This window comes from Pseudophryne corroboree, chromosome 5 (assembly GCF_028390025.1).
Source record: "Pseudophryne corroboree isolate aPseCor3 chromosome 5, aPseCor3.hap2, whole genome shotgun sequence".
In the NCBI taxonomy this organism is placed as follows: domain Eukaryota; kingdom Metazoa; phylum Chordata; class Amphibia; order Anura; family Myobatrachidae; genus Pseudophryne; species Pseudophryne corroboree.
The window spans coordinates 184,769,319-184,784,408 of NC_086448.1; the positions used below are offsets into that span (position 1 = coordinate 184,769,319).

A 15,090-nucleotide genomic window follows, 5' to 3' on the forward strand; every position below is an offset into this window, starting at 1 on the left:
CAGAATGTGCGTCTATGAGGGTCCCCATTGTTACCTGAATCGCTTTCACTACATCACCATATGTGACAGGAGCTGCAGGGTCAGGGGAGGCAGGCTGAGATCTATCTTCCAGCATCAGGGCACCCTCCGGTGTGTCCTGTGCGGTGGCCATATTGGATTCAGCGCGCCGCCGTTCAGAGCGGGATCTCTGCTGCTTAGCCAGCATGGGAGAGGTAAGAAACTTCTCCATATGCTGAGGGAGGCTTTACCTTAGCTGCGGGTGACGCCGGGAGTAAAGCCGCGGACGCGTCGATGCGGGCTGAGTTGGCTGGGGTAGCAGCGGAGCTCACATGCCGGGCACCCGTTCACATGGGAGCCGGAACCGGAAGTCAATCACCTACTTGTATTAATTTTGATAAAGTTTAGGAGTGTATAGGTGATTTTTACGTGTGGTTGCATTGCCTGCAAAAAGGCTGTATTGTGACATGTAAAGACATGCTGCTAAATACTGGTGCATGTTTCATTTCCTGCATGTAACCAACATGTAATAGTAATAAACTCACCATTTTGTGATGGACAGTAAATTAATACTGTATGCATAGTTTTCTCCTTGGAAGAGAGCACAGAACACTTCCTATGACACTTGTACATATGTGTCCTCATACATCTTTGCTGCAGTCGCGCCAAACAGCCCCTCTTGGCACGCCGGGTCTCTTGACATTCTGCTGTCATTGGGTGTCTTTGTTTTTGCTGAAAATGCTTCTTAGATGCAACCAAATGTGTATATTCCGCACCAAGAGACTGTGTTGATTAATTTGATATACAACACTTGTATATCTGTGTATGAGTCTCTGAATCTGCATTCGAAGTGCTACAATGCAGCGGCCGTGGCTTTTTTCCATGCCATGTTCTGTTGTGCTTCATATATAGATTTGGTCGTTAATCAGCACAATCTCATGGTGCGTCTAAAACACACTGTCGTCAGAAAAGATGCCCAGAACTAAAGGAGTTGGGACCTGTCGGCTTACTTGCAACAGGCATTATATTTAGTGTTCCCGCTAGCATGTGGATAGAGCAAGGCACTGAAATCTGGGCACTGTATCACTGCGTGCACCAAAAAAGGGGACATGGGGGGGAGAGGTGTCTCACTTCTGCGGGCATGCCCAGCACTTACGAAGGTGCTGGGCTTCCCTCAAGCTCTTCCCTCACTGTGAATAGATGATGGCATCTATTCACCGGCGGTGATTGCTACACTGCAGTTCTTCCCACCCGCCGGATACTATGGCCTGTGGACAGAAGATGACAGGCCGTTCCAAGAGGCGCTTGCAGGAGGGCAGGGCGCATTTTGGCGTTTTAAATTCCTGCAGGGTGCTGTGCCCTGCTAAAACAGCCTAACATGAACACTAATATTAAATCCAGATAAACCTATGCACACAAACCAGGGTTGGCTGCTTTAAACCACCTTGGTTTAAACCAAATGTTCTTTAAAAAAAAAAAAAAAACTTGTTTTTTTTATTAGGCTGTGATTACAGACACAGCGCTGGGACTTCTTAAAAACAGCCCTATCATACTAACAACTAGTATTTTTATTCAAAACTAGTTACTAGCCTATCAAAATGATGGAACAACATAACAGTAATGTCAGCGCCGGCAGCTGTGCACACCTGAACGGAGCAACACTTTAATTGTTTGTCAGGCGCCATCTAGTGGCTGCCAGCATACAAAACACTTGCATTCCTCCCATAGATGTTGAGGATCTGCGTTGCCTTTTATTTTATAGGTTGTGTAATGCCAGTGGGGTTCAGTATGATTTACCGATGAACACAATGCCGACAGCCATTAACCTACAGTCAAAATACCGTCACGGTTAAAATACCGACATTCATTATGCCGACATGTTCAAAATGCTGACATAGGGGTATATTCAATAAAGGTGTGTACACACGGTACGATATTTTCTTCCGATTCTGACTATATAGTCAGAATCGGAAGAAAAGATAGTGCAGATCGCAAGGTGACAGTCACCTTGCGATCCCGATCCGATGCCGATGCGCGGCCCCGCGCGGTCGGCATCGGCAGAAAAAATAGGCTGTGCAGGCAAGTCAATCCTGGCTATCTCTATAGAAGAGATAGTCAGGATTGACACGCACATAGCCAGCATCGCAAGCACACTCATTATGTGCTTGCGATACTGGCTAAGTGCCGACCCGGCCCCCTGTCGCACGGTGAGAATCGGATAAGTCCGAATCTCACCGTGTGTATGCACCCTAAGAGTCGGAAACTGCCGTCTTGTTCCAACCTATTCAATAGGGGCTGTTTTTTCCGACAAGTCAGGAATTCACGACTTATCGGAAAACACGTGGATCAGCGGAATATCCACGTGCATCTGTCTGAAACGACGGGTTTTGGCACCGTTTCCGACAATCTCAAAGTCGGATTGAGAAGATCAGATGGGGGAGCAGGGCGAGGGAGGTAGAGAGAGTGCTTACCGGCGGGGGCAGTTGGAGCTGCAGTCGGTGGAAGACACGGCTCCTCTCTGATGGGGGTCCCCCCGGCCAGGCTCCTCTCTCCCGGCAGCGCTACACAGCTCCCCAGGCGACTCGACAGCAGCGATCCCTGGCTACACGGCTCCCCAGGTGCCTCCACGGTTCCACGGCAGTGCTGCCCAGCTACACAGCTCCCCAGGCGACTCCACAGCAGCGCTGCCCGGCTACACTGCTCTCCGGCTACACAGGCGGCTACACTGCAGCGCTGCCTGGCTACACGGTCCCCGGTTACACAGGCGGCTACATGGCTGAGTGCGGCTCCCTCCGGCAGCTCCCTGTGATCTCACACACGGGGAGCTGCTGACAGCAGCAGCACGGACTCCAGCCAAGGCCGACAGTCGGATTAGGCTCATATCCGACCGTTGGATTTGGCCACTCAGTTGAATAGGGCTTGTCGGATCCATTCCGACAAATGCATGTCGGAATGTATCCGACAGTAATTGAATATACCCCTTAGTCAGAATGTTGGCATTTAAAATGCCGACATGTCAAAATACCGACATGAGTTTTTCTGATTTTTTTTATGTCATCTAAGTGTACCGCGGCCCCTCACATGGCGCGCTGTGCTAACCATGCTTCGGGCATAGTGCCTCGCTGCGCTCGGCACACTATTATATTCCCCCTCCAGGTCCACTAGGGTAGTAAAGTATGAACAAGTCTGTTTTGGGGCAAAAATTCCTTAAAACCGCATGTCGGCATTTCAGTTGTCGGTATTCTATGTCGGCATTTCGAACATGTCGGCATAATGAATGACGGTATTTTGACTGTCGGTCAATGGCTGTCTGGATTATGATGGTCAGTACTGTGCCGTCTGTAAATCAACTGCTACCCATGCCAATTTTATATTACTATTCAGATTTATTTCATTATAAACAATTAGTAGGACTAATACTTATCAGTAACTTGTTATTATTTTCAATTTCATCTATCTCGGTGAGTGTACTTTGTTTGTTTTAATATGATTGGGGAGGTACTCAACTAGTGCCGTATCCGACCTATTCAATGCCCGTGCCGTTTTATCGACTTGTCGAAAAATCTGGCACTGGCGAAAACCTTGTGTATCAGCGAATTCAATGCAGATACACATGTTTTGGCGAATTTGCGGACATTTTCAACCATTTTTGGCGCAATTTTTGCCCATGCCGATTCCAAGAAAAAAAGTGAAATTGCATAGGCAAAAACGGATTAAAAAATGTGCAAAAACGCCCGCAATTGAATACCCTGTGTTGAATTAGTGCCGTTTTCTCGACCAGTCAAAAAAACAGCACTTAATTGAATACCCTCTTAGTCTATTTATATTTACATGTAACAGGAATAATAAGCAGTAAAAAAATGGTTTTATTGAAAGATGTAAAATAAATCACATCACAGCCTAATAACTTTGGTTTATTAAAACATGGTTGATCAAAGTTTCTTATACATAGCGATGTTTCACAGTATTCCTTAAAACATTGATGAAAAAAAACCTGTTTATCTGGTTTAAAAATAAACAAACATTTTATTTTCCGGCCCTGACGCAAACTAAACAAAACATTCAGCAAACTGTAGACGTAAAGTAAAATAAACTCTGGAAGAGGTCGTAAACATCACACAAGTGGGGGATGCAGTCATCATGTTGATATTCTAAATGCTGACACCAGAATGTCGACAGGTATATCGAGATTGTTGAAATGTCTCTGCATAATGTTGGTATGTATACAATGTCCACATGTGGGTTAGGAATAGGCTGCAGGGGAAAGTTACAGTTGAGTTGCGGGGAGATATTGTAGTTAGTCTGCAGATGCAGGGGGTTTAGGGTGAAGGTTAAAATTAGGGCTAGAAGTTAGCATACCAGAAAGGTTGCACTTCAGGTAGGGCAGATGTAATGTGCAGAGAGATTTAGATTTGGGTGGGGTGTTTTCAAACTGAAATCTAAATTGCAGTGTAGAAATTAAGCATCCAGTATTTACCCTGTACAGAAACAAAATTACCCACTCAAATCTAAATCTCTCTGCATGTTACATCTGCCCCACCTGCAGTGCAACATGGTTTTGCCCAATTGTTAACTTTTTTGGTATGCTAACCAACCTGAATAATTCCCTTAATTACATCCCGCCAATGGTATCACAAGTAACTTAGGCCTGTCAAAAAGAGAAAAAGAAAACCTACATGAAATGTTCCTAAGACTGGACACATCAACTTGACCTAAGACTGGACACAAACTTTCTGATGTGTTAGTTTTGCGTGCGCTTCGACGTTATCTGCAGTGTTCTGAAGTAATATACTATATGCGTGTTTAAAATGCAGTGGAAATGCCACCTAGAAATCTTTTGTGAGGATGTGTTCGACAACAGAGCAACTTCCTGTGTCGGTGACATTGAGCTGGGATTAAGGAGCTGCATGAGAACTGAGCTTTGCTGGTCAAAATGGCTTTTCTTATACAGCAGAGGAGCATCTAAAATGTATAATCCTCTCTAGCATCTACTGACTCAAAAGAAAGCAATCCTGCCTAGCAGTAATATAAGGGAGAACATAACTGCGGGGATTTCTCCACAAGGGAGACAAGACTCCTAAGGTAATAATACAATTCTTTATAAATATATTGTAGAAATGCACAATGCAGGAAATTAGAGGGATTATTTAGTAAGATGCCACAAGGGAATGTTAACATATTAATTCCATATGCCAACTGTCCCTAATTTCTAGTTATAGTCCCAGGTTGATCAGATTTGTCCTTGTATATGTCCCTTTTTTACCGATGGGCATCGAATGGTTCACAATGGTTGGTGCCTTTGGTACTTTACAGCAATGGTAGGAAATCATTGTTGGAATGAGCCATTAAAGGGCATCATTACCTGGGGTCAGGTGAATGTGGCATGCCAATCAGAGAAGAGAGTTTGGTATACTCTAGAAAATGTAAAATATGAAAAGTTTTCAATATGATAGCAAAAGAAACCCAATGTTTACTCCTAAAACAAAAATTGTACAATACTATTTAATATTATTTTATTTGTTTGGATAGAAAGAGAAATGAATAACAAATGACCAGTATTCAGCACAAAGTCCCTGTGGTTCAGTAAAAATGAGGTTAGTCCTTAGGGTCCTGCCGACTTGAAGGGATCCTGAATACGTCAAGATGCCACAGATGCATAGAAAGGTATGCATGGATGATGTTTTACTGTATCTTAATATATTTTACGACAGATTTAAATGACAGATTTCTAAAAGCAAAAAAAATAATTAAATGCACAGTTTGCACATAAAGTATAAATAATAAGTCAATAAAATTCCTAAAATGAAAGTGTACCTAAAAGAAATCCAGCATTATGTTTTCTCAATGTTTCTCTTAATTTTATTATTTTAAAATTTTGTATTTCATAGATCACATTCTGAAAACTTGCTGGAATCAGTGAGGATCCTTAAATGAGACCTTACAGCAGTAGAAAACCAGAGCAGCGGGGCCTAGCAGAAGAATGAAGCCTTGTCTGGTTTTCAGGGAGTATTCGGCCTTAACAGGAAAATAAGCTATAGAGAAGTGACAGTACTCTATGTATTTTTTTAACTATTTACAAGATTTGTTCTTGTTAAGGTAATGTTTTGTTTCTTAAAGAACATTGGAAAATATTTGACATGATTGTCTTTGGATCTGTAGGAGACTTATCCAACCTCAACAAGAAAACAGAAATGGAAGCCTCTGTATTTTCTATTCCTTTCATGCCAATTCTCAGAAGAAGGAGATACCCCAAAATGTGGATCCTGATCTCCTGTCCTCCATGATAATCAAAATTCTATCTGATACGTAATTTGAGCTGAATGAGTAGACTGCGTTAGCTGTACCAGGAGATGAGGAAGCTACTCTTTTCTGTAGGCGTGTCATGATTGACCTCTGAAAAGTACCACTTGACTATTAACTGTGAACATTCTTGTAATAAACCATTATGTTGACCTCACATTATCCACCAATAGTGCAATAATTTCCAAATTACCTGACACCCATTTTATCATCTATTCCGACATATGCACCTTTACTCTCTTACATATGAGACCTGCACCAACAGCTAAACCTGACCAACCTGATTAACGCAACACGTAAACTCCTATTTGAGCGCTCAAACGGGTCACACCCCGGAGGGTGTGAGCTGAAATGCCGGCGCTAGCAGCCACCGCGCCCAAGCAGGGCAATAATTGAATTGCACCGTTAGGTGCCAGCCAGTGGCTGCCAGCGCGAAAACATCTGGAAATATTCTGCAGCGCTTTACAGAGAATGTTTGGCAATTCCCATCATTACCTGCCCCAGTGAAGCCTACAATTTATATTCCCTGCCACATTTACACACACACACACTCACGCCAGGGTTAATTTTGTCAGGACCCAGTTAACCATCCAGTATATTTTTGGATTGTGGGAGGAAACCGGAGTACCCTGGGGAGAATACACAAACTCCGCTCAGTTAGGGCCATGGTGGGAATTGATCCCATGACCTCAGTGCTGTGAGGTAGTAATGCTAACCATCACACCATCCGTACTGCCCTCCCTACTACTTCCAGCACTTCAATCACTCATAGTAGCCCAAACTATCTGTGATGTTCATATTTTATTTGTACTGTTCATTGATTTTATTGACACTGTTCATTGATTTTATTGATGTAGAAAAATGTTATGCGCTGACATTTGTTTGGTTTGTTTGAAATGTTACCATTTTTAAAGTTCTGTATAACAGTTTAGGTATAAAACTGTTTATTTACAAATGTGGCTTCCTTTTCAAATGAAAAAAAAACATGAAAAATAAAATAACATTTACAACAGTTTTATCTTTCATTTCTTTATAGTAAACTATTATAAAATTACCATATTTTACAAATGATCAACTTTATATTGGATGATTTCATTTTTTGTTAAATTATTTTATTTATTCCAACCACAAGGAAAGTAGACAGTGCAGCATCATAATACCACATAGTAGTTTCCAAACAAAGTAGACCATATTACCACAGGAAATTCTCCTCCTGGGTTATTCTACACCAAATCAACACAGGCTTTCAAACTGACAGATTCAGATTGTAATGAAATTCGGTATATGTTAATTGATGCCTTGGGATTGAAGATAACTTCAAAATCTTAGGCTGATATGTACACTGCTTTTGAAGTTATATTCCTTTAAAGCTGCTATTTTTTAATGAAGAATTTGCTATTAGCTTTTTTTTTATTGATTTATACTGTAGCTCACCTAATTGAGCTAGAGCACTCGTTCCTCAGGACCCCACACATTTTACGTTTTTCTAGATCACCTAGCAGATGCACGAGTGTATTCATTACTCATTGATACATTTTAAAGATCCACCGGTGAATCTGATTATTTCACGTGCAATTCTCTAAAGAGACCTGGAAAACGTGAACTGTTTGGTACCGAGTTTGAGAACCTGTGAGCTAGAGAGTTGGGCAAGGTATCATTTTAAACCTTTGTTTATGGCCGTTCATAAGATATATATCAGCAGTATGTTTCAATAAAAATTTAAAATTTTCAAAATTAAATTTTTTTTCTCAAAATGCCAAGTTTTTTTAAAATTATATTAAAAACAAAAATTCAAAAATTGTCATTCTCCAAAGTGTTTAGTTTTGGGATCATCTGCTAAAAGAGGTTTTAAGATAATTTAAGATAATGAAAATGAGGACTATCTAGGCCTGGGTAATACAGGCCAGTAAACTGGCCTAAGGATGAAGAGCAGATGTAGTGGAATTGATGCTGGACTTTATGAAGTTTGTTCATGTATTCTCCAGAAGTGGCAATAGTCATCCGGATAAAATCATTACATTTGGGGGGATAGTTTCACAATTCCATTATGATGTGCCCGGTACACCAGTGAGCAAACCCGGTACTTCCAGTGTTTAACCTGTACTCTCCCAACGCTGCTTCTGGACTGTCATATCCTTGACTCCCGCACTTGTAACATAAGCCCCATATATGGAGCTGAAATGTCAAAGGAATATTCACAATATTCCAACAATGGGCGGTATCCTATTAGCAGTGGTACTTTACCGCTGCTAATAGATCACCTTAGGATCACCTTAGCCCCGATGCCAGCATCCTTTTCTCCGAGTGCTGGCACTTAGAAGCATAATCTGCGATAAGTGGCCGCCGGAACCACGATAATACAAGATCGGGGACTTATCCCTGATCCCATATGTTTTCATGTGATTGTGGGTCCAACTTCAGCCAATCAAAACGGCCTCTAATTGGACACCGCGATAATGGCCATCAGTTATACATTACGATATTCAGCCATTTTGATTGGCTGAATCAGAATCGGGGCTAATTGGATACTACACAATGTCTCTACACTTCAACAACAAGCCGTTTCTTCATATATCTGGATTTCCATATGTTGATATGTTGTGTCTTGGAGGAGGTAGATCTTTCACAGGATGTGTGTTCTTGGATATTTCTATGCTCCAGGAAAGATTTGAGATTCATTAATGCATGAGTTCCAAACTGAGGACAAGTTAGAAGGGTTGTCTAGTGGCATTTTTATACTCCCATATAATCAAGTGCTTAGACTGTCTCTAATACTACAGACTAAGGTAAAGTGAAGGGTGGCAATTAGAACTTTGTCTGTGTAATATAAGATGTCAGTGTGCTTTGCTATGATAGACAAATGTATATGATGTATATTCTGGTATGAATTCATGCATTACCGTTTTGTAGCGGTGAAACACCCACCCAATACTCATATAGTCGTTGTCTAACCATCTTCATAGACTATGGGCCTGATTCAAGGTTGAGTGCAATACAAAAAAAAAATTCTGCAGGTGGGGCAGATGTAACATGTGCAGTGAGAGTTAGATTTGAGTGGGGTGTGTTCAAACTTAAATCTACATTGCAGTGTAAAAATAAAGCAGACAGTATTTACCCTGCGCAGAAACAAAATAACCCACTCAAATCTAACTGTCTGCACATGTTACATTTGCCTCACCTGCAGTGCACATGGTTTTGCCCATTAGAGGAAACTGTTATTTTGCAACATCCTTGAATCAGGCCCTATGTCCGTGCAATGCCCCCATTACTAAGGAGATGACCAGAGAGTTCCAGCTGCTCTGGCATGTGATCCTCTGAAGACCATATGAAGCTCTTGGAACACCTGTTGCACATCAGTCTAAATCATTAAAGGGCAACTGAAAGTTAAAGGTCACATCAGCTCCCAGTGGGGTCACATGTGGCAACAAATTATGTCCCTTTTTAATATCATTCAAACGGATTCTGATGAGAATGAGCGCAGTGCATTCACATACTAAATAAAACAGGTCTTCTCATCTGCTACATTAGTCAGCTTTAAGTCGGTGAAAACAAATCATGGGGGCAATTTGATAGCATACGAGGAGTGGCCATCAAATAACTAGACTGATGCTATAATTTATGTTTAATTTAAGTACATTTTAACTCTGCTGCCCTTCTATGTTCTGCCTCCACACACTATTGCATTCTTATTTTCCATTGGTCAAAGTCATGCTATAGCCCATTATCTTCTTTACCTCAGTAACTGATGCAAAACATGTTCCCTTGAGTACAGATGTAACTTTAGGATGAAGAAAGAAGTCACACGGTGCTAGGTTTGGCAAGTATGGAGGGTGTTCTAGCACTTCAGTCTTTTCCTCTGCCAAAAGAGTGCTGTGTGGACTGGTGCGTTGTCCTCATGTAGGCTGAAACTTGTTTCAAACTCCGTCCTCTGTTTTTTTTTTCTGATACTTTCCCGCAAAATTTCTAGAGCATTTTTATAGTAATGTTGACTTACTGTTGCGCATTCTGGTACCCAGTCTTCCAAAATAACACCTTTGAGATCAAAGAAAACAATTACCATTGCTTTGAATTGGACTGGCGTTTTGTCTTAGGATCTTACTGGAAGATCCATTTTTCATCATAGGTAATAACTTTATCTAAAAAAATGTGAATCCACTTAAATTAGTTGCAAAATGTGTTTACAAATTCACTTTCGATTTTCTTTCTGCTCGGCAGTGAGAAGCCTTGGAACCATCTTAGATCAAACTTTTGTCATGTTAAGATCTTAATGCAAAACTTGCCTAACCGGTTCTTATTCTATGTTTACCATTTCTGCTATCATTCTGATACTGAGTCGATGGTCAATTCGAACATCATTTTCACATTTTTTTTTTCTATGCTTTTGTTTGTTTTTAATGTACAAGACCTTCCGTAATGTCTTTGATATCCTCACAACTGTCACTAACGGCAGGATGTAATGGTGTCTGAGATCGCTGGAGGTGCGGGATGACAGACTATCTCAGCAATTTTTTAAAGGGGCAATCACTTCCAAGCCAAAACCATGCAAGTCATTGCCCCTTTAAAAAAAACATATTTAATAGCCACACTTCTTAAGGTGATCTGATGCTTCTCCACCAGAATTGAGTGTATCGGCCATGTTGGACTACATGCTACTAGTGAGGTCCTACAAAAAATCATTTGTTGGCTAGCTTCATCATTCTAATCTGGCTGCTTGAGCCTAACCTGTCATAACCACCCTTCCTTACAGCTTAGGCCATCCCATTAGTAGTCTAACACTTTCTTTTTACCTGCCACATACTTATTTTGTCCTTATCTCCTTATTTATATTAATATAAATATTAATATATTAAGTATCAGCAGATGAGAAAATAAAAACTATTCCATTATTCTAAGAAATCTGCATTTGAAGTAAAACACAACTTTTAATTGAAGTATAAAAGCAGTTTGTATTACAGAACATTTGTTTGTTTGTGACCATATTGCTTTGTTTTTTGTATTCAAAGTAAAAATTAACTTTTTGACTTATCATTTCTATCCTATAGGCAATTGAACTGAACAAGAAAGGAAAGGACAGCAAACATCCAATGTACAGGCGGTTGGTGCACACGGCTGTCGATGTTTCCACTATTAATGAGGTATATATATGTGTGTATATTGTACGTATTATTATTTTTTTACCCAGAGTATAAAAACATTTTACAGGTCATATGAAAAATACGTACTTTTCTGATGCATGTTGTTACACAGTAATTCCTAAGAAAGGTTCACGTTCTGTAAAAGTCACTAATGTTACCTGTTCCTGGCATTAATCACTAACTGAGGGTGTGATTCATAGATGTACACAAATGTTGCCACTGCATGACAATATGAGGCTAGTGACGCCCACTGACTTCTGCATGCCCAGAAAACAGGGTTCACACGCCCCAGTTTCCTGGAATGCTTCACATCGCCACCCTTAAACACCTGCAGTATGTCAATCAGGCTGCTGCTAACAGGGCACTGCGATCATCGCAAGCAATGCGGCTGCGGCACATGTGCAGTCTTGAAAACATTGGTCCATTGTGACCGAATCAGGACTGCGGCTGGGGCTGATCGACCCCTATGTCATGCTACTATTTATTTCTTCCTACTGCTATTGTGATGTAATATGGTACAAAGAAAATTACTATAGTATTCCCTCTGCAATTCTATAACTGGGCCATTTTTTATTTCTGCAGAAAGTAACAGAAGGAAAGTACAAGAGTTACGAAGAGTTCAAGGCAGACGCACAGCTGCTCCTACACAACACCATTATTTTTTATGGAGGTGAGGCTTCTTTTTTAACCACTTAAGTTGCTGTCACCCATATAAATAGGGGGAGTCCCCTGGGGAGTTCAATAGCAGAAGAGATGGATCCTTCATAATACTTTCCATAAAGAAAAATGTTAACGCCATAAATAGTCTCCTGACAGTGTTTCATCGTTTATAGAGAAAAGTCCATTAAAGAGTGTAGGGCAGTCACAGTTCTATAACCTCCTGTCAGTACTTTGGTACTGTGTGTGTGTGTGTGTGTGTGTGTGTGTGTGTGTGTGTGTGTGTGTGTGTGTGTGTGTGTGTGTGTGCAGATTGCTAAAGTGAAGGTTTTAAAGACTTGAGTAGATGGGAATTAATTTATAATGAGCTGTAGAGATGGGATTGGTATGCATGACCGGTGGAGGGGTTGCCCTAACCATGCATTACCGCAGCCTAACCCTGACCTCCCCCCTTACAGCCTAAACCTCCCCCCCCCCCCTTTTCCGCACCTTAACCCTAACCCTCACCCCTAGGGCCTAACCCTAATCCCCCCCCCCCCCTGGTGGTGCCTAATCCTAACCCCCCTCCCCGCAGCCTAACCGTAATTTACCCCCCCCCCCCACACACACACACACACCCCTGCAGCCTAACTGCAGGTGGCACCTAAACCTAACACACACACCCAAGCAACCAAACCCTAACCCTCCAGGCTATACTTACCTTTGGGATTCCAGCTGTTGGTATTCCGGCTGTTGGGATGTTGACCTGTTCAGGATGGCGTCGGTGTTCTGATGGGTTTCGGGATCCCAACAGCCGGTATTTTGAATGTATGCTGTTGAGACTATCAATCACATAGACTAGTTTGTGATGTGAATGAGTCACCTCTGCTGCATCCTGCGGACTAATAAGAAGAATGCTAAATATAAAGTAATGAAATTAACATTCAGTGTAAAGAACTAAATATGGCGTGCCATGCTTTCTGGATGCTGGTACAGATGTGTCCTCATACTACATTGCTGCAGTCGTGCCAAATAACCCATCTCTGTGCGCCAGGTCCCGTGATACTCTGCTAGCGCCGGAAGTCTTATTTGCCAAAAATGTGCAATGTGACTAGGGTGCACAAGGAGGCAGTGCTGATTAAATTTATATATGACACTTGTATACCTGTGTGCAACTGAGTCTCTGAATCTATATACAAAGTGCTACAATGTAACAGCAGCAGCTTTTGTATAATACAAGTTCCGTTGTGCTCCGTATGCAGACTCAGTCACACACACTATACAAATGTCATATTTCAAACTAATCAGCACAGTCTCCTGGTGCGCCCTAGGCACATCGCTAAGATACATTTCCAAAAAAAAGACACCCGACGCTTGCAGATATATATAAACAGGATATTGCAGACATGTTCTTAGACTACTGCACCAGTTCACTTGCTGTGTTGTCATTACAGATGACAGTGAGCAGGCTGATGTAGCAAAACTTCTGTACAAGGACACATGTCATGAGGTAAGTAGTGCCACATCCACAATACTGTATTTTAAGCTAATTAATGTTTTATCTAATGAAATAAGTTAAAAAAGAAAATAATAGCCTTTTATTTTATGCGTCTGATTTCATTTGAATAAATGTGTAACCATCTTCTTCTACTCTTTACCTCTATTGATAATGCACTATGGAATAAATTGTTTCATAAATAGTTTGCGCCATTACAAGACCTGCTAAACTACAGGGCCCGACTACATGACCCATGCTTGAAGCTCCTTTTCTATCTGGGCTGGCGGTTTTATGGTATACAGAAGGTCTCTGTAAATGCAGTTATGGCAGCTTTGGGCTGTATATGTCGATGGTGGCAGGGAAGGTATGCTGGGCACAGAACTGTACAGATGGAGCAGGGTTTTGGTCTTATATTATTGGGATCATCTGGTATCAAAGTACAGTGAGCATACCACAGTAACCAAGCCTCCAATCTGTCTCAGTGGTAAGGACATGACACAAAAAGCACTACTGATAATAAGAATTTCTCTATCGTCCTAGTGGATGCTGGGGTTCCTGAAAGGACCATGGGGAATAGCGGCTCCGCAGGAGACAGGGCACAAAAAGTAAAGCTTTAGGATCAGGTGGTGTGCACTGGCTCCTCCCCCTATGACCCTCCTCCAAGCCTCAGTTAGATTTTTGTGCCCGGCCGAGAAGGGTGCAATCTAGGTGGCTCTCCTAAAGAGCTGCTTAGAAAAGTTTAGCTTAGGTTTTTTATTTTACAGTGAGTCCTGCTGGCAACAGGATCACTGCAACGAGGGACTTAGGGGAGAAGAAGTGAACTCACCTGCGTGCAGGATGGATTGGCTTCTTTGGCTACTGGACATTAGCTCCAGAGGGACGATCACAGGTACAGCCTGGATGGTCACCGGAGCCTCGCCGCCGGCCCCCTTGCAGATGCTGAAAAGAGAAGAAGGTCCAGAATCGGCGGCAGAAGACTCCTCAGTCTTCTTAAGGTAGCGCACAGCACTGCAGCTGTGCGCCATTGCTCTCAGCACACTTCACACGGCAGTCACTGAGGGTGCAGGGCGCTGGGAGGGGGGCGCCCTGGGAGGCAATGTAAACCTATTTTTTGGCAAAAAATACCTCACATATAGCCTCCGGGGGCTATATGGAGATATTTAACCCCTGCCAGAATCCGTTGAAGAGCGGGAGACGAGCCCGCCGAAAAAGGGGCGGGGCCTATCTCCTCAGCACACAGCGCCATTTTCCCTCACAGAAAGGCTGGAGGGAAGGCTCCCAGGCTCTCCCCTGCACTGCACTACAGAAACAGGGTTAAAACAGAGAGGGGGGGCACTAATTTGGCGTTAGAAATATATAAAAAGATGCTATAAGGGAAAACACTTATATAAGGTTGTCCCTATATAATTATAGCGTTTTTTGGTGTGTGCTGGCAAACTCTCCCTCTGTCTCTCCAAAGGGCTAGTGGGTCCTGTCCTCTATCAGAGCATTCCCTGTGTGTGTGCTGTGTGTCGGTACGTGTGT

The 15,090-nt window shown here is 42.2% G+C and overlaps 1 protein-coding gene and 1 long non-coding RNA gene across 2 annotated transcripts in view; both read left to right on the forward strand.

Moving 5' to 3' along the window:
• The window catches only part of ZMYND11 (zinc finger MYND-type containing 11), a 282,804-nt gene that overhangs the window by 131,599 nt on the left and 136,115 nt on the right, over nucleotides 1–15,090 (forward strand). Inside the window, exons 7-9 of the mRNA XM_063921925.1 lie at nucleotides 11,340–11,432; nucleotides 12,015–12,102; nucleotides 13,523–13,578. Coding sequence (XP_063777995.1) covers nucleotides 11,340–11,432; nucleotides 12,015–12,102; nucleotides 13,523–13,578 — 237 coding nt within the window. The remainder of the gene's footprint in view (nucleotides 1–11,339; nucleotides 11,433–12,014; nucleotides 12,103–13,522; nucleotides 13,579–15,090) is intronic.
• On the forward strand, nucleotides 4,554–7,194 carry LOC134928911 (uncharacterized). The gene is made up of 3 exons (XR_010178123.1): nucleotides 4,554–5,079; nucleotides 5,527–5,661; nucleotides 5,886–7,194. It is a non-coding gene; the product is annotated as an uncharacterized LOC134928911 (long non-coding RNA).